At 35.1% G+C, this 19,549-nt stretch overlaps 3 protein-coding genes across 3 annotated transcripts; all 3 read right to left on the reverse strand.

Moving 5' to 3' along the window:
• Positions 1-2,491: 2,491 nt before the first annotated feature.
• LOC103859904 lies at positions 2,492-3,694 on the reverse strand. The gene is made up of 3 exons (XM_009137500.2): positions 3,394-3,694; positions 3,159-3,289; positions 2,492-2,956 (listed from the first exon to the last, which is right to left on the reverse strand). The coding sequence occupies exons 1-3, from the start codon at positions 3,548-3,550 to the stop codon at positions 2,669-2,671; spliced, it is 576 nt and encodes a 191-aa protein (XP_009135748.1). The 5' UTR covers positions 3,551-3,694; the 3' UTR covers positions 2,492-2,668.
• Positions 3,695-3,946: 252 nt separating this feature from the next.
• Positions 3,947-5,528, reverse strand: LOC108871175 (F-box/WD-40 repeat-containing protein 1). Its single transcript, XM_033288323.1, has one exon. The coding sequence runs from the start codon at positions 5,484-5,486 to the stop codon at positions 4,377-4,379; it is 1,110 nt and encodes a 369-aa protein (XP_033144214.1). The 5' UTR covers positions 5,487-5,528; the 3' UTR covers positions 3,947-4,376.
• A 9,274-nt stretch (positions 5,529-14,802) lies between these two features.
• Positions 14,803-19,327, reverse strand: LOC103859905 (monothiol glutaredoxin-S10-like). The gene is made up of 2 exons (XM_033288363.1): positions 17,846-19,327; positions 14,803-16,317 (listed from the first exon to the last, which is right to left on the reverse strand). The coding sequence occupies exon 2, from the start codon at positions 15,298-15,300 to the stop codon at positions 14,992-14,994; it is 309 nt and encodes a 102-aa protein (XP_033144254.1). The 5' UTR covers positions 15,301-16,317; positions 17,846-19,327; the 3' UTR covers positions 14,803-14,991.
• Positions 19,328-19,549: the final 222 nt, after the last annotated feature.

Genomic DNA, 19,549 nt, shown 5'->3' on the forward strand with positions numbered 1-19,549 from the left:
GCAAAAAGATCATGAATGAACGGAACAAGCAAAGGCATGGTGAGATTCCGAACATGCCACTTTCACTGATCAAAATCATTTATAAGCTGGTTCGGAATTGGATTTATAGCTTGCGAGAAATGGGGCAAGTAGCATATACGATGACCATGAAAACATGGTTTTCAATGTGATAATCTTTTATTTTTTGAAGATCTGGTTGTTCTATCAATGAAAAAACTTTTCTCTATTTCTTTTCAAATTCTGATTTAACATAACTCTCAACTAATGTTGCAGTCACTGTAAAAAAAGCTTTTTTGGTTGAATTAACATCCATTCAATTTTTTTTTGATGAATTGGACAATATTTCTCCTACCGTTCTAATTCATAATGTACCTTGACGCTGTATACAAAGAAGATGGCCTATGAGCCCCATACCCAAACTATGTATAAAATTTGGTTAAGAAATATGGGATCACCTAGTTTTGGTACAGAAAAGTCAACTATTTTCTTGTGTAACAAAAGTCAACTATTCTACATGCATGCAAGTGCAACTTTGACAAAATTAATTAAATATAATTTGATTCGAAATTCTAAGGATAACTAGTTGGATTTGTTATTACGTTATAATAAAATGTTTCACCTAGGTTTGGTGGAAAAAAAGTCAACTACTTGTAGAAAAAGACAAATGTATATTAAGCTCGATTCCAAGGAATGCAACTTTGACTATCAGAATTCTACGGATAACTAGTTGAATGCAATATTATCTACCGTCCAGAAATCGATATTGTGTCTGATTGTGTCATATGACAACGACAAGTATTTAGTCAAGTAACGATGACATGATGACATAAATATCGATGACACGATGACATACTTCACAAGCCTTCGACAGACAAGAAGCATTTATAGGTATCAACGGAACGTATGTATCCTTTAAATTCACTCATCCTCAGTCAATTTTTTTTTGATGAAGTCTAAAGATTTTCATGAATTGAAACAATTTCATGTACAAAAGCTTTGTATACATTATTCTGTGATAAAAAGAAAAACTATTATATTAGATTCAAACAACAAATGATTAAAACAAAACCATGGGAAAATGTAAAATAGTAACTAACTCTTCTTATTTCCATCAACTCTTCTCTTATCTCCTGTATATTATATGAATGCAGACTTATATCTATATATAAGCTTATCGGAGCCAAAGCCATAAAAACACATACTATGTGTTACGTCGCTGTATATAATCCATCCAATCTTATGGTGGTGCGTTTGCAATATTGATTCGAATATCTAGATTCTATATAAATACAAATTTAGTGGAGAAAACAACAATTAAAACCCTGAACTTTCAAATGAAAGCAAAATTGGGTGTTTGAGCAAAAAAAAATTTAATTTTAAATATTGGCCATTTTTATTCTCATATTTTGTTAATTCAGTCATTTTCGAAACTCGGATAATCAACTATTTAACTCGAGGAACATCCATTACGCATAATACAATGCCATTTTAAAAATAATTTTGTTTAAGAAAAATTCCAAATCGATTTTATTTTCTCACTCGAAAACCTAATCCTCAATTCAATTTTATCTTCCTCAAACCGATTTCAGAGGCAATCTTTGATGAAGACAAGTAGTGGTGGTTTTTCTGGCGACATGTAATGATTTTCATCGGAGATTGCTTTAAAAATTGATTTTGAGAAGCCGAATCGATGAAAAAGATGAAATCGATTTGAGATTTTTCTTAATCAAAATTATTTTTAAAACAGCGTTGTATTGGATATAACGGCCGTTACTGAGTTTAACAGTTGACTATTCAAATTTCTTCAATGACCGAATAAGCAAAATATAAGAGTTAAAATGGTCGATATTTAAAAATTGAAGATTTTTTTTTGCTCAAATAGAAGTTATAGGTTTTTTTAATTTAATTTGAAAGTTATTTAATAGCTGTTTTCTCAAATTTAGAGCTATGTGTTAGCTACATGAGTCTTACTTAAGTTGGAAAAAAATGATATGAATTTAATAGCAGGATTCGTAATCATCGCATAATAGTTTTACTTTCCATAAAAACCGTTAAGAGATCATAAAAAGGAGAATAACCATGGCATGATGTCCTTTTACAAAAATAAAAATAAAATATAACCATGACATGAGTAGTTGAGTACACATGGACATGCTGAGTGACACGAGCAACATAATTTTGCAAGAACCTAAATATTTCTATATTCAGGCACAGAGACTCTGTTCATTTTAACATAACTAAGCCATCTCGTGATGGAAGGGGATCTTAGATTCTTGCAAAAATCTAAGTTACGTCTCGAGTTTTGACTTTGTAGATGTATGTTCTGTTGATGATGGTATTAGGTTCCTGAGTTTCCATCAAAGTTGTTCTTCTACTGTAAGATAGAGCCTAAGCCTTAAAGGAGAGACACCGATTGTATTGAGTCTCAGAGGAACATGAAGATGCAGAGCCTTTCACTTAACATTTTCCTTTATATGTAACTGTTGTTTTCAAAGAATCATTGACTTAATTGAAAAACAAAGCTTTGTATTCTTAGCTTACACAGTCTTACATTATTGCTCACAGAAAGAAAACAAAAAAAATCAAAATCAAATCTCATCTCTGGTTCTGTGTTACACGCAGACGCACAAAACTTTCTATAATGAACCAAAACAGAGCCTTTTTACCTTTATTCATATCGTTTCTTCTGCTTATCAGTAACCTCCGGAGGCAAAGACAGGAACTGTGTGATTTTCTTGACCTGAGAGACGTCAATCCTGTAGTTTTTAGCTATCTCCTCCACACTCATTGAACCGCTATGATCCTGAGCTTTCCCCTGAAAGAGAAGCATGATGTGTCTCACTTGCGCCACGTTCAACGTTCCTTGAGGCACAGGTTTCTCCTCATACCTTGTTGATTCAGGAGTTGTGTTCCGGAGCTTCGGAAGTGGCCTCTTGGAACTTTCCACTACTGATGCCTATATATAAATCACAAACTCTCAACTTTATTTATATACGGATAGTATATGTACCAGGGATTCTACAACTAACACACACAATACTTATAACTATACTATTGGTGTTAAAAACGTTAATCACTGCACGTAATAAAATCAATATCAAAACTCAAAAAGCATAAAGCATAAACTTTTCTAGATAAGATAAGACACTACTACAAACCTCTCCCATCTCAGCTTTGCCTCCTGGTTTAGCCTTAATCCTCCCCACCATTTGATTCAACATTGTATCGTACTTTGGGTCTCGTTCTTCTAGAACATTATCATCACTCGTTGTTCTTCGACCTTCTTCATCTAACAAATATACCCAATTGAATCGTATTTCATAATAAAGGTGAAAACTTTCGATTACCCAAAACCTGAGATAACAAAATTAAAAGTTTTTTTTTTCCTTTTACCAGAAACACCGTCAACGGCGGCGGTAGACGGAGATTTCGCGGCGGCGAGCTCTTCCTTTGGAAGCGATCTCCGATGTGCGGCGACCCTAGATGTAGAAGATGGGAATCTCTCAACTTCTTTGACTTTCCCAACGGCTCGACGAAGTTGCTGACCCATTACGCAAACTCTTGTTCAGAGGATAGTGGAAGCAGCTTCTGTTGCGTTCTTCATATTGATTTCAAGGAGGCAATGAAGGAACGTGTTCGCGTTCAAGGGTTACACGCGCCTGCTCTGAGAGACGGAGACATAACATTGCTTTTTCTTGTTTTGATTTTGCGACCGGGACGTATCGAACTCGCGCACTGGACTTCAAAAGTCTTTTGTTTTGTTCTTTGGTCAACGGGTTTGGTCGTTTTAAAGCCTGAAACGCTATGGATCAAAGCCCAAATATATTTTCAGCCGAGTCTAAAATGTGTTCTTATCCGTTGTAGGACAAAAATATCCAAAGCATTGAACTTAATAGGTCTTTACGATCATATCTCAAAAACATTATTTAATTTTTAAAATGTTAATAACTAATATAATAACTTTAATAAATAAAAATATGTAAAATTTATATAAAATATATATTGATATAAGTTATATATAATTTTTTTAAATATGTATATATATGCATAGAACGGATCGGATCGGATATCCGTTTCAAAGAATATTAGTATTTGTGATTCGATTCGTTTCATATGGATATTTACGAATACGGATATCCAGATTTTTCGGTTCAAATCAAAATGGATAACTAATTAAACAAAAATTTACATATATTTTGTCCATGGCACTAGTCAAAGTTTTGCTCACCATAAATGGTCCAATATATTGCATTAGACGATAATATCATATGACTTAAGTAATAAAATATTCAAAAAAACTTGAGTTTATAAAATTTATAATAAAAACATACATCACGGAACAACTTTCAAAGCTTCAATCGTTTTGTGCTCCTATGTTACACCGGAACAAGACTTGGAAGATACGCATAGCCGGAGACAAAAGGCCAGCTAAAACCTCGTTTATGTAGTTCTATCTCTTGTTTTTCTATCTCACCCTCTCCAAAAAGATAGATATTAACACTTACGCACCTTTCATCTACTGTTACTTCCTCACAACATACGACAACCCTATTCTTCTTGTCAATAAAATGCACCTTAGTAGCAATACCTTCACAAGCACGAAACACCGGGCGGTCAGGTCTAGTCACACTAAAGAACTTGGTCCACGATATTATCACACCCTTCTTGCCCATGTTTGTAACCCATACTTCGATCTTCTCAGTTTCTTTGTTTTGTACTAACAAAGAAAGATTATTTCCTCTGAAAGCTGATAAGTTGTGAACATCATATGCACCATAGTCAAAGGGAAGAGAGGCCAAGGGCTCGAATGTCTCGGTAGAGAAATTAAAACTTTGGATGAAAAAGCCAGCTTGATTCCATTTAGCAATCCAATACATGTTTCCCATGAGTGACACTCCTCTACAAGTTTTAACCACGTGCCAATCCAAAGAAACTTTATATTTTTTCCAATAATTGGATTTGAGCTCGTATATATCAACAACCACTGTGTTTGTGTACTGATTTCTAAAGATATCTCTGTCGCCAAACCTCAAGATTTTGTAGCCACCATCTTGAGATAGACCATCGTATCCAATACCACCGTAGAAACAGTTAATGGAATAAGAACTCTCGGGCTTGATCCATCGAACTTGATTCAAACATGGATTCCAAACTGCCATCGCAGAGGACTCTAAGATGCATAGCAACAAGCCATCGCAGTGAATCATAGTATAGATATCAGGTGTAGCTTGAAATTCGTATGGGAGTGGAAAAGATGAGCAAGCTCTGGTCATGGGACTGATGATTGTAACCTTGCGATCACTATTGATCCGTATGAAGTGCTCCTCGACGAGAGCCAAGTGCTTGTTGACGAATCTCTTGTCATTGAAAAGAGCGAGCCATCGTTTGCATGCTAACTTGAATCGCATAAGAGATTTAGTTGGAACTCTACAAAGTATTTCCTCACATAGTTCGAGAGGTAAGGATGGACACTCATTCGAATCCATGACCAGAGAGAAGTATGGCTTCTTGATATTTTTGAATATGTATGAACTAATAATGATCTCATATTTAAAAAAAATGCTGCCATCTTATTTATAAAGATTTCTTTTTTTTTCAAAAATGATCTAATAATGTTTTGAAATAAGCTGGCGTGGACCAACCATTTTCAACGTATCTAATTTCTCAAAACTAAAACAGATGAAATAAATCAAAGAAAGTAATTAGTAAGGTAAATGCAAAAATTGAAATATATTTTCCCTCAAAAGTTCCATTCAATTCCAATAGTTGTGATATTCATTCCCTTTAAAGTAATATTAAGGTGCATTATAACTGTTTTTAGAGATCAGTTTCTTAATATTTATTAAAGTAAAAATACTTCTTCTTTTTTTAAAATAAGATTTTATACTATCTCAAGAGTTGATTTTTAAAGAAGGTGTGACCCAACATTTTACACTAATAAAATATACTGTATGAGATAATTTTTCCCATAAAACTTAGTATATTTCCTAGAATTGTGGGTTTATTAACTTTTACTAGTAATAAAAGATCAATTTAATATTGCTAAAATATCAAAGGTAAATTATGATTATGTTATAAGAACCAATTTTTAATGAATCTAAGGAGGAGGAGGAGGATTATTGGGATATTGATTTGTCTAGAATTAAGAACTTTAGAAGTTAATAAAATTTAATGTTATGTGAATTCTGAAAATATGTATATTTAGATTAGTAAATGTTATCATATATTTTTTATAAATTACTACGGATTTTCATGGGTTTGTTTTAACTCCTTCATTCCCTTTGCAAAGTAAATATATGATTTATGTTTTACTAAGAATTTCCAAAATTTAATTTCTTCCAATATAGTGTGCTTATTGTTTTTTTTGTATAAATATTTATTTGTTTATAAGAAGATGATCATATTATTTTTTTTTTTTTGACATCAATAAAGAAAACAGACTCATATAGACTCTGTTAACCAAGAGGGTAGCTCTGCATCCATGTGAACGACGAACGACGCTTGAATTCTTGCACTACGTGCTAGTTTGTCCGTCTGTGTGTTCTGCGTTCTTGGTACATAGATGATCTCCGAGCTCTGAAATCCAGTACTAAGGGTCTTTATATCTGTCAAATAGTTTGCAAACGCTGGCCATTCTTCTGGTTCCGAAACCATCTTCACCAATTGAGAACAATCTGTTGCAAATGTGACCCGAAACTGCCGCAAATTCCGCATACATTCCATTGCCCAGATTAGTGATTCAAACTCTGCATGGAGAGGTGAATTTCTAGCTCTGGTGTTTCTTGCACCCATCAAACCATCAAATCCTGATAAGATGCTATACCATCCTTGTCCCGAGAAGATATCGTTTGCCTTCCATGAGCCATCGGAGAAGCACCATCTGCCCGGTCTCACCGGTATGGGAGCCATATCTCTCTGGTGTGCGTCATGTGACTCAGGAATCACCTGTGCATCAGCCCACAGAACAGATTCTGTCTCGGCCTTCCCAAGAGTATCACGAGGATCAATATCCAGATCACTAAATACATTACTATTCCTTGCTTTCTATATGTACCAAAGTATCCACGCAAATTGATGATCATCCATCTTTGGAGTAACGCGCCAAAATAGATGATCTATGTTTGCATAGAGTGATTCCGTTGGAAAGATGGCAGGATTAGATGGAATCTTAGAGAGCGCCCATGTCTGAATTGCCGGTGGACATTCAAAAAAGATATGGTTTATAGATTCCTCTGGAGCCCCATATCGAGCACAACAGATATCTCCTTGCATCCCTCTTGCCTGGAAATTTTTCCTAACCGATAGACATCCAGATAATATTTGCCACAGAAAATGTCGTATTTTCGGTGGGCATCGAATTTTCCAGTAGAAGGACTTGAGTGAGTCTACCGTGGGTCCGTAGGTCTCTGCCTGAGATTGCTGATCTGGGTATACCCGCTCCACCTGATAACCTGATTTAACCGTATACCGTCCATTTTTCAAAAAATGCCATCCATCTCTATCTGCCATCTGAGACCTACTCAGTGGTATACTTATAATGATTTTCACGTCTTCAAGGTGTGAAGAGCATGTAAATTCCATGAGCGTGAGTCTGGATCTATGAGCGAGTCAACTGTAAGGTCCGGGTAAAGAGAAGATTGGTTTTGATTTGCTGGTCTCGGGTGAGTGGTTGGGAGCCATGGATCATTCCATACGGATATGGTTGATCCTGATCCCACCCTTTTGATTAGTCCTTTGCTTACCAGAGATCTAGCGGAAATAATACTCCTCCACCCATAGGATGGGGAGTAGGAACGAATCGGATCCAGGGGTGATGCATTCCTGTAGTACCGACCCTTAAACATACGGGCAAACAACGTGTTCGGCTTTTCAATGAGTCGCTATAACTGTTTACCCAGCATTGCTGTATTAAAATCCGTTATGTCCTTAAAAACCCAGACCACCTTGTTCCTTAGGCGCACAAACTTTATCCCAGGATTTCCAGTGCATACCTCTTGTGCTTCCCCCAGGGCTCCACCAAAATCTAGCCACAACACTGGTAATTTTCTTCGTGTTTGCTTTGGGCAAGCGGTAACACGACATCACATGATTTGGCATCGCAGTGACTACCGATTTAATGGCTACCTCCTTTCCCCCCTTAGTAAAATACCGAAAAGTCCATCCATTAACCCGAGAGCTTACTCTATCCTGTACAAATCCGAAAATTTGGATCTTTGATCCTCCCATATTTTCTGGGAGACCCAAGTAAGTACCCATACCACCAACATTCTGTATTCCTAAGATATCTCGCATCATCTGTCGTCTTGAATCCTCAATCTTATGTCCAAACTGAATGGACGATTTTTGAAAATTAATCAATTGTCCAGAGACTGCAGCATAATCCTGGAGGATCCTGAGAATGGTTTGACACTCTGCCTCTTGTGCTTTGCAGAAAAAGAGGCTATCGTCTGCAAAGAGGAGGTGAGATATCGAAGGACAAGCGCGAGCCACCTTCATACCAGTCAACTGTTTCTCCCGTTCCGCTTTTTTAATATTCGCAATTAGCGCCTCTGTGCATAATATAAATAAATAGGGGGAAAACGGATCTCCCTGTCTTAAGCCCCTTTGTGGGATAATAAGACCCCTTGGTTGACCATTGAGTAAGACTATATTGAACCGATGATATACATGCCATCATAAATTTTACCCAATGAGTATCAAATCCCATTTTCAGCAAGATTGCCTGGATAAAATCCCATTCCAGCCTGTCATACGCCTTACTCATATCTGTTTTGATGGCCATAAATTTACCTTGACATGCCTTGTTTGCCCTCAAACCATGAAACATTTCCTGCGCTATAAGGATATTATCTGAGATTAGGCGTCCTGCCACAAAGGCTGATTGAGTTTCTGATATAAGCGATGGTAAACATATCTTCAGCCGTTGGCATAATACCTTAGAAATAATTTTATACCCAACATTACATAGGCTTATGGGCCTTAATTCCGTCATCCTTGTCGGCCTTTCTGTTTTTGGAATCATACATATATTAGTAATGTTTAACCGTGTATCCAGTTCCCCCGTAAGCAGAAATTTATTTACCAACTCCACCAAATCTGTCTTAATGATGTGCCATTAATGTTGAAAGAATAATGCAGTCATTCCATCAGGGTCTGGGGATTTGCCTGGGTGCATCATAAACAGAGCTTGACGGATCTCTTCCTCAGTAGCCAGTCTTAATAACCACCCATTGGTCTGCGTAGAGATAGATGGTTGTATTTCTGATAAAAAATTATCAAAAGCCGTTGGAGAGGTAGTAGTGAACAGCTCATCAAAGTAATTCACTGCTACCTTCTCCACTCCCTCGCCATCCGTTATCCAGTTACCATCAGCATCATGTAGTCCAACAATTCTATTTCTCACCCGCCGTTGCCTTGTCAATGCATGATAAAATTCTGTATTGCGGTCCCCAGATGAATACCACATATTCCTACTCTTTTAAAACCAATAGTCCTCCTCATCCTTATATGCCTCTTGTAACTTCCTAGAGACATCCAGAATATCCTCCTGTCACCTGTTATTATCCATCTGAACCTCCTCCAGAGCTTTTTGTAACTCATTTATTTTTTCCTTTCCGAAAGGGGGATTGTCCTTTCTCCATTTTGCAATTTCATGTCTACAATTGCTAATCTTTGTGACAAAAGGTTTTGGTTGGGAACTATTTTGTTCCTTCCAGCCGGAGGTGATAGCCTCTAATAAGCCATCCTGTCCGATCCAACGTTTGTCAAACTTAAACTGTCCTTTCCTCCTTACTACTTTGTCCTCCAGATAAGCCACCACCGGTCGATGATCCGATGCCACCATACGGAGGTATTCCGTATATGAACATGGGAATAGAGTGTGTCATTCCTCATTGGCCAGGGCCCGATCCAATCGACATCGAACCATCACTGCACCCACTCCCTTACCCCTCCGTCCTTGCCAGGAGAATTTATTTCCACGTGCTGGAAATTCTAATAGTCCACTATTCCGAATCATAGTATTAAAAGGAACGAAGGAATCAGGGTTCCTCATCGCCCCTCCATCCTTTTCATGATTACCAGTGATCTCATTGAGATCCCCTATAACAAACCAAGGTTCAGAGCGCGCAAGCCCAAACCGGGTTAACCTTTCCCATACATGTTCCCTTAATTCCTGTACTGGATCCCCGTAAACAAAAGTGATGTAAACTCTTCTTCCAAGAGCCACTGCTTCCACATCTATCATCCTATTACTTGTGTAGGAGATTTTAACTTCAAATTCATTATTATAGTACAAGGCTAAGCCCCCACTTCTGCCAATGGGATCCACCGTAACCAGGTTATCATAGCCAAAATGTGCTTGAAAGTCCTGCATAATCTCCTGGTCTTGCTTTGTTTCGGACAAAAATAAGAAATCCGGTTTATGTTTGTGCCAAATCTTCCTGAGATAGCTAATAGTCCATTTACTACCAGCTCCTCGACAATTCCAACTTAATATTCTCATATAATTAATTGGTAAATACTCCATAGAGCTAAATAAAAGTAGGATTGAAGAGTCCCAGCTCCGTAATATGCCAACTCATTCCCATTCCAAAAATCCATATGAATGGGACATATATATAAATAAATCCATACGCAAATCTCCTGGCCGCCAATTATAAGAGTCATAAACCGAATTGCCTTTATAATCCACAAACCCATAATGCACCAATGACAAGAAAGATGGACTTCATTATAATTTGATAAAGTCTGATCACCTAAATAATCTACACCATTAATCAGTTCCCGTACAACAATGATCCTTTTATTTTGAACTAATAATCGCCATAAAACCCCTGTGTACTGAGCTTCAAATACAAACATGAAGTTCCATAATACGCTTACCGCGTTCCCGTCTCGAACTTCCAAGGGCCGTATCCATGTACTCTCCAAGCTTTCCCGTTCCTGCCAAGTAACATAAAATTCCTGATACACAATCCAAAGTTGATCTAATAATTCAGTTTTGCACTCCATTATCACTCGCCATTGTCCACACGCCACCGAGATCGCATTGAAGAAAGACACAATCTTCAGTCTCTTACGGGTCCCTTCACCATTCTTCATCTTCTCTCCGTTACCCAAAAGCTTACTCTGTGTCATGGTAAACACAATAAGGACCACGTTTTGAGTTATGAGAGAAAAGAAAGAAAACAATCTTATAAGAACGATGCACCGAAAGCACAGCCTTCTCTCTCGTTTATATTTCACCCAAATTTCTTTCTTTTTCCACAGAAGATCGCAACCAATAAAACCAAAATGATGTAAATTGATACATTCCAATCCCACGTTCCAAAAATACCATAACCTCCATCTGTTATTGAGACCATATCTATGATTGATTCGGTCAAAACCCCGAAGAACCGAGATGAACAACAAGTAAGTGTATTCAGAGATATAACCTTCATAAAGCTGAGATTCCGTATTGATGATAGTCGAAATCATTCTCCATTCAGACCCGATCTTGATTTTCCTTAAACTTCCCGAGATCCCCTTTTTGAGCTCCAAATCAAACCCCGTTTGAATCGAATAAAACTCCACTTTCCATCCATCAGAATCGTAACCTGTAGCCTCCGAATTGAACCATAAACTTGTACCAATACCCGGATCCCAGTTTCCAGAAATCATCGAAACCCTAGATCGCCGCCTTCATCGCCATAGAGAGAACGTTTTTTAATGATACAATTATTTTTATATGATCATATTAATATGATAAGTAATATATTAATAGTTTTTTTTTTTTTTGATAACTTATATTAATAGTTTTTATGCTTGTCTAAGTATATTTGTGTTATTTTACTTCTTACTAATCATGAAAATACCATTACTGAAAACTATAATTAATATATATGTAAACATTACAATTTTTTTTTGTACATGTAATTTAGATTGAAATTGTAGTATATCTTTATTAACAATAGTTATACTGCTTCTTAGATTTTTTTTTTATCATAACGGTTTCAAAAGTATCATAGATATCCCCTAACTTATAAGGTCTTTGTTCGCCATCCATACGCGCAGCATCGAAATGCAGTTCTAGTTTGTTGTTCATTTTTTCAAATTAAGAAATAGATTTATACACAAAAGCTAGATGAAAAATGAAACTCATATTATAAATTTAAACAAGAGTCTAAACTATTTTTGGTGAAATATTATAATAAATTTATATAATTTACAATATGTTGCAAAATGACAATTCAAACAAAATAAAATATTTATTTTCTAATACAGTTTGAAATTGTGTTTCTGCAAAAAAAAAAACCGTAATAATAATGTGTTTTCTGTCAAAATAAAAAAAAAATGTTTTATTTTGAAAACCGTAAAACCGTGTTTTGTTATTCAAATTGTAAAACTATATTTTCCATCGAAACAAAAAAGATGATTTTTTGTTAAAACTTTTCTATCGGATTTGCAAAAGAGCAGATATGTATATTTACTCCACCTCAATTCATTATTTGTCCCAAATTATTATTTCATGGCATATACCTAATTTGGCCATTCTTTTTATATTTTGGCCCAATTTTCGCAAATTTAAAAGTTTATTTTTCGCAAAAACCATATAATCTCCACGATCACCTCATATTATTTTTTTTTCCTTTTACCCAAAATGATAAAATTTCATTTTCTCACTCAGAGATTCCTCGGATCGAAAGCAAAATTGAATTCTATCAGAAAAACTTGGAGCTTCGAGGGGAAGTCGAAGCTATTTTCGTAGATCGGTTTTTGGTGCTCAAGTGAGAGAAAATGCTACAGCAAGAGAAAAGTACTCGGCCAACTTTTCACGGCAAGAAAATTTATGTATGTATCTAGATATTGTTACAAACTCAAAAAGAAACAAGAATGCATCTAAATGCATTATTTTGAGTCTATCTTTTGCGTGGATACAGAAGGGAAACAACAAGGATGCTGATGCTTTGGCTAAGCAAGCCTTGGTGCTATGTTCCTCTGATAACTATCCACTAAGATCTGCATGTTACAAAAAAAAGATACAAACAATATTTTGATACTATCAGACATGACATGTAATATATTGAGTTAAATAAAGAGATCGAATTTAAATTCTACGTAGTCGGCTATTTCTAAAGAATTTTTAGTGTTTTCTCGTTTTATATTATTGTTTCCAAACTTTTTTCTGTTTTGTGATTTTCAGTCAGGATTTTCACGGTCTTAAATATTAATATAGAAGACAGTGTCTAATCCTACTGACTGGTTTAGGGTTTAATCACAAATTGACGAGTTCTTTAACTTTTTAAAAAATCAATATCAAATTTGTTCTACCTTCAAGGAAAACAATTATGACAAACAACTTGGTACATATTGCATAATCTCTTCCAACAGTAAAGACTGTTGTTGCTTTTGTATTATCAGTTTAGTTACCCAAATCGTTTTGAGTAATTTTACTCTTTTTCTTCATTTATCTGTTGACAAAAAAAAAAGATTAATAGCAGAACATACATCATTTGCCATTTCTTCACTCATATAGTCTTGAGTATTTGTACTCCCTACACACAACTTCCCCCTATTTACATTCTATATTCTATTTCCCTTCAATTTTTTTCCCCACATCACTACCATTTTTTCCCAATTCAATGGTATTCCACTCTTTTCAGTATATTGAGCTAATTTGCTCTATAGTCTTCTCCTAATATGCCATATTCCCTCCCTCCCCACCCTCACCACCCCCCACCCACTTTGTTTCCTGTTTTTTTCCCTCACGGAAACTTTGAGATAATTTTGCGTTTTTATCTCGCCATCATCCATTTCCTGGCAGATTCATATTGATACACTATTTTTTTTGCTTATTAATTTAATCCACCAATACCAATTTAAGCAGAGAAACAAAAGAGTACAAAATAATAATTACTAAATAATCCTAACTAACGTTTTTGCGTTTTATAGATACCATTTAACTTGTACGGAACGGGAAATAAAATAGAGTTTCTATTAGGCCTGGGCATTCGGGGTCCCAATCGGGTTTCGGTTTTATCCAATCGGGTTTTGGTTTTTCGGGTTTATCAAAATCAGCTCCATTCGGATTATATGAAAGTTCGGTTCGGGACCGGTTCGGGTTCCATCGGGTTCGGGTCGGGGTTAGTAAATCTTCAAAGAACCGGTACAACCCAATATACTTTCGGGTTCGGGTCCCAATCGGTTTTTCGGTTTAAAAGTACCTGATTTTTACCTATTTTATAACCAAAACATGAGTAAAATCGGTTTTTCAGTTTTAAAAGACCTGATTTGTACCTATTTTGAAACCAAAACTTAAGTAAAATCGATTCAAAAATAAGGAACATCAACCGTGATCATTCAAAATCATACGAAAAGTAAACATATTTAATGATAAAAAGAAAACCAAATAAATAAAAGCATAAAACAAAAACTAAGTTCTCATGAAATGAGAAACATTGTTTAACGAAAACAAAATCAAAATCTAAATACTTCAAGATTCATGTAATAGAACCCCACAAACATTCATGTTATAGATAAGTATTTTAGATGTTCAATATTTCTTAGTGTATTTTGGATACATATTAGGAATTGAGATCATGTTTGGTACAAGATCTTTTCGAGGTTTTGAATATTTCGGGTTCTATCGGATATCCATTTAGATTCGGGTTCGGTTCGGATAATACCCATAACCCGAAATACCACAAAACAAGATCCATTCGGTATTTACGTCGGGTTCGGATCGGTTCGGATTCATTTTTATCGGATCGGATTCGGTTCGGGTTTTCGGGTTCGGTTTATTTGCCCAGCCCTAGTTTCTATCCACAAATTGGTCGTAGTTAATAATAAAACCAACCCATCAAGACATACATAACACCCAAAATAAAAAAGTACTTCTTCATATATGCTTTTAATTAAACGTGCATATATTATATGAAGAAACTTTCAAAAGCCAAAGCAAATATATATGTTTAAACCCTCAAGAAAACATTATACGAACTATATGTACTAAAGCCATAAAGCACCAGCTTCCTTGAGCAGCCTTTTCAATGTCCCGTCAAGATGAAGAGTCATAACGGTAGTGGCAGTTCCTATTAATTTCCCTCCGATGAAAACCACGGGAACCTGAGGGCTACATCCTAACCGGGCCAAAGCCCGCTCAATATCTTTACCGTACATGTATTGATCGATCTCGACAATCGCAGGACTCACTCCTTGCTCATAAAACAGACATTTAATTGCATGAGACATGCAGCATGTACTCTTGCTGAATATTACCACTGCACTTTGTGACGCTAACCTTGCTACCACATCCATTTTTATAGTAATAGTATTACTCTTTTAGTATGTAGATGTTTTGTTCTTTGTATTGCTTGGATATTTTGTGTTGATAGTCAGTTTTGGAGAGGTGAGTCTCTGAACTCTATATATACACGTACCGACATGTAATCTAAATGAACATGTTGAGGCATCTTGGATTAGTGATGGGGCAACGCTAAATATGGAGAATCTTATTTTCGGAACTTGGATTGTGGATAATAGAAGGTGATGATGATATGATGCTCGAGAGTTGACAAATCTGAGTAAGATACTACTGTAGACCAGTACAGAGACCGATATGCATATGGTAACTTGTGATGATGCATGAAGAGAAAAATTCCAACGTTACGTGTTAAGCGAATGTCAACTTTGCATTGATTCTCATTTGACCATTTACTTTCATGCCGCAGAGCGATTCACGTCGCCACTCTTATAGTCTATAAAACTAATGACGAGCTACAGATCAGCAGCCCATAAGGCTAATTAAATAATCCACCAGAAAGGTGCCAGTTTATATATTGTTTTAGACTCATCAGCAATTAAAAACATTTGTTAAAATATTAGATTATATGTCATTGCCAAACTTATTCTTCTCAGTTCTCAGACTTTTGACATTGGACATACTAATACTACTCTAAACCATGCGTGTGTTTCTATAAAACTAAACCCTCACGAGCAAACGTTAATCAATAGTATAGTAGCCAGAAATGTCGCCGGAACCTTTTTTATCCAAAATATCACTAACTTTAAAACAAAAAAAAAGCTTGTTCTTTATTTTGTACCAGTTCACATAATATAAAGATTGAAAGTGAGCGTGGAAGAACTCTCAAAATAAATTTCATTAGTTTTTCAGGCTGTTAAGTATTTATTTCTTAATTACGATAATTTACTACAAAAAAAGTCTACACTGATAGCAGATTGTTATAGCACGTTTTACTAAAATGTTATCGTAGATGTTTTAGAAATTTATGTATTATGTAATAGCGTTAGATAAATACTATGATAGAATGGAACCTGATGATAGGAGTTTCAAGGCTCCTAATCAAATGTTGTAGTATAAAGGATGTCAAACCAGTTCTAAGTGATTCTAAAGCAAAGGGAATGCAAGACCATGCTTAATCTAAGTGCTACCAAGTTGTGAGATGATTTTTGACTAGATTACTATCTAAATGCGAACAAAGGACAAAACTTTCTTTCTTATGATGAAACAAGAGGACTCATTGGGCTAGGCATTTGATCTTGGGTGATGTAGATTAAATCTAGAGGTGGCAAGCTATCAATCAAACACTTTCCTTATGCCTAGACACTAAGCTAAACAAACTCTATCTCTAGATGAATGTTCTTTTGGTAAAGCAACTCAAGCATCTAATCTCTTAGGTTGAATGTTACTAAATCAAACATGGAGATCAAGTCTAATAGCAATCTTAACTCCTTTAACAACTAATCTCTTAGGTAAAGCAAGCTAAAAGCATTGAAGAGTTGGTTCAGGCATTTCAACATACACCTTGTGGGCAGGAAATGCCTAGGGATCTATTTTAGTGTGATCATGATTAAAATAGCATTGAGAACCCTCATCAAGCAAGGAAATAAGTAGATCTAACACAAAACACCCTAGATCTTCTCTAATCACCCTTTATCACCCTAGCCCATGAATCCAAAGATGACTACTCACTACTCTTCATGATGAGCCCAAGAATCAAGGATGATTTGGTGCTAATCATGATTAGTGATCAAGATAATCAAGCAATCACAAGAGAAAAATGATCAAGATAGGATCTTTCACCTAAAAGTTCTTTTGTGATTAGATAGAAAACAAGATAAGATCCTACAATTAGGTCTGAAGGACCATTATAGTAGCTTAAAGTCGAACCTGGTTTAACCCAACAAACCTCGGTTAACCAAAACACAAATTGGTAATTATCTGGTCAAACCCGGAAAATGTTGACTTTCTTGACTCGCAGCGGCCACGTGAAACCGCTCCGCCTAGCCGCTGGGACACTCGCAGCGGCTTCCTTGCTTCGTCATCACACCGCTGCGACAAGTACGTACGCGGCAGGGAACGGGGTATTTTCCCAGCGGTCTCGTCACACCGCTGCGTCAGGCCGCTCCCGCACTTGGTCTCCATTTCTTGAGTCTTCATCTCTCGCGCGTCTCCAGCGGCTTCGGTACACCGCTGCGACAAGTACGAACGCGGCAGGGGATGATCTATTTTCACAGCGGCTTCGGTTAACCGCTGCGTTAGGCCGCTCTCACACTTGGTCTCCGTTTCTCAACGCTTGCAGCGGCTTCTTGAGGGGCTAAAGGCCGCTGGGACGTCACAAGGCCGATGGGACAGTTTACCTCTGCGTCTCTTCTCCGAGAATCACCAATTTTGCCTCCAAATCATCTCTAGATACTCCAAAGTCACCATGTGAAATCTCCATCACCTGATAAGGACATATGTAATGCAATGCAACCTAAACATATCTAAATGCTATCCTAAATGATCAACATGTGCAAAAATGAATGGTTAAAACAATGCAAATTGAGAAGATATCAGAACCTAAAATAACACTTAATTAATGCTATTCTAAAAATTAATTAAAGCGGTAAGATCCAATACTTAACAGGAAATTAGACTTAAGCGCCCAAAGACATTATTTAAGCGTCCAATGACATTATCTACAAATATCAAAGTAGGAAATACTTTGGGTGTAATTGGTGACCAAAGAATAAAAATGAATAATACATTCCTTACTATTCATAATTTGTTTTACCAGTTACAAGGAATTGTTTTCCTTTGAATTCCTTCTCATTCCTTTTATTTTAGAAGAATATAGAACAAATTTTTTTCTCACTAAAATTGATAATGGATTATTTTCCTTTTCAATCTTCTAATATTATTCCTCTGCATTTTTTTCTTACTCATTTCTAATGTTCTTTTCTAATGTTCTTGTAATGGTTGCCAGTTAAACCATTTGTAACTATCAATGCATGTATTGGATAGCTTGCAAAAAAAATATCTATAACATACCAGTTCAAAAAGAGTATCTATAATATATTTCGCTAAAATGGAAAATATATATGATTTTGGGATAGTTTTATTACTTAATTATATATGTGTAAACTGTAAAATAGCAAAATCTAGTTTTAGAAATGCTAAATAGAAAAGGAAAAACACGTCATTGTCAATTCTCCACTTATATATTCTTCTACAATATGTCATTTATGCCTCTTCCCAGTTTTTTTTTAATTATCATCCCCAAAACCCTACAATTCTTAAATTAATAATAGAATAATTATGTATTATAGGCTAAAATTTTCAAACATAAAAATAATTCTATATTTTGAGATAATTCGTTTATTTTGAACATGTTACGATTTTATGATTATGGGTATATAGCTTTTACATTTATGTTTAGGTTTTAGGGTTTTGTAATTTAGACTATTTTGGTAAATTATTAAATAATATACAGATAGACTTTAATGTAAAGTCTAATACTTTCATAATTATACGTTTTATTTTAAATAGAATTTTAGAATCTAACTCTCATCCATTAATTATTTGCGTCCACTTTTTTTCTTTGACTCTTACGTATCCATTTATAAACTTTACTTAGGTGAGCTTATTGAATCAATGATTTGAAAAAATTCAAGATATGAGTAAATTCAAGAAAATCCAAGATTTATAAATCTTAAAAAAAAATTTACAAGTTTTAAGGTTTTTGAAAAAACATCAATTTTTTGGATTTTTTTTTTAAAATTTATTTAAAATAATATTTTATTTTTTAATACTATAATTCAATATTTTTATTATTTTATGAAATATATAGAAATATATGAAAGTTTTTAAAAATAGAATTTTAAATATATTTTCATTTCAAGCAATTTTATTTTATTTTAAAAATGTGAAGTAAATTTTTTATTTTTTTAAAAAAGTTTCAAATACCATAGTAGAAGGTGATATTTTGGCTCATTGCTTTTTCATTATAAAATATCATCCAAATCTCATTTGATAGATTTTATTGACAAAATCCACATTTTCTAAAAAGCTGAAATTTGAGAGAACTTATACAAATGACTAATCTAGTAAGTTTGGATTTCATATAGAATTTATAAATGCTAGATATACAATAAAAGAGGATTTGAAAAAAAAAAATGAAATTCTCTCAAATCCTTGATCTAATAAAACCCCTTTAAACGTATTAATTTCCATTAAAGAGAAGAAACTAAGAGTAGAAGATTAATAACCATTCAAACCTCATAA

Source organism: Brassica rapa, chromosome A03, assembly GCF_000309985.2.
Source record: "Brassica rapa cultivar Chiifu-401-42 chromosome A03, CAAS_Brap_v3.01, whole genome shotgun sequence".
Taxonomy (NCBI): Eukaryota; Viridiplantae; Streptophyta; class Magnoliopsida; order Brassicales; family Brassicaceae; genus Brassica; species Brassica rapa.

Coding starts and splice junctions, on each gene's coding strand:
- LOC103859904 (XM_009137500.2), bottom strand. CDS start 3,550: ATGGGTCAGCAACTTCGTCGAGCCGTTGGGAAAGTCAAAGAAGTTGAG. Junction 3,290..3,393: donor CGCCGTTGACGGTGTTTCTG/GTAAAAGGAAAA, acceptor TATATTTGTTAG/ATGAAGAAGGTCGAAGAACA. Junction 2,957..3,158: donor GCAAAGCTGAGATGGGAGAG/GTTTGTAGTAGT, acceptor ATTTATATATAG/GCATCAGTAGTGGAAAGTTC.
- LOC108871175 (XM_033288323.1), bottom strand. CDS start 5,486: ATGGATTCGAATGAGTGTCCATCCTTACCTCTCGAACTATGTGAGGAA.
- LOC103859905 (XM_033288363.1), bottom strand. CDS start 15,300: ATGGATGTGGTAGCAAGGTTAGCGTCACAAAGTGCAGTGGTAATATTC.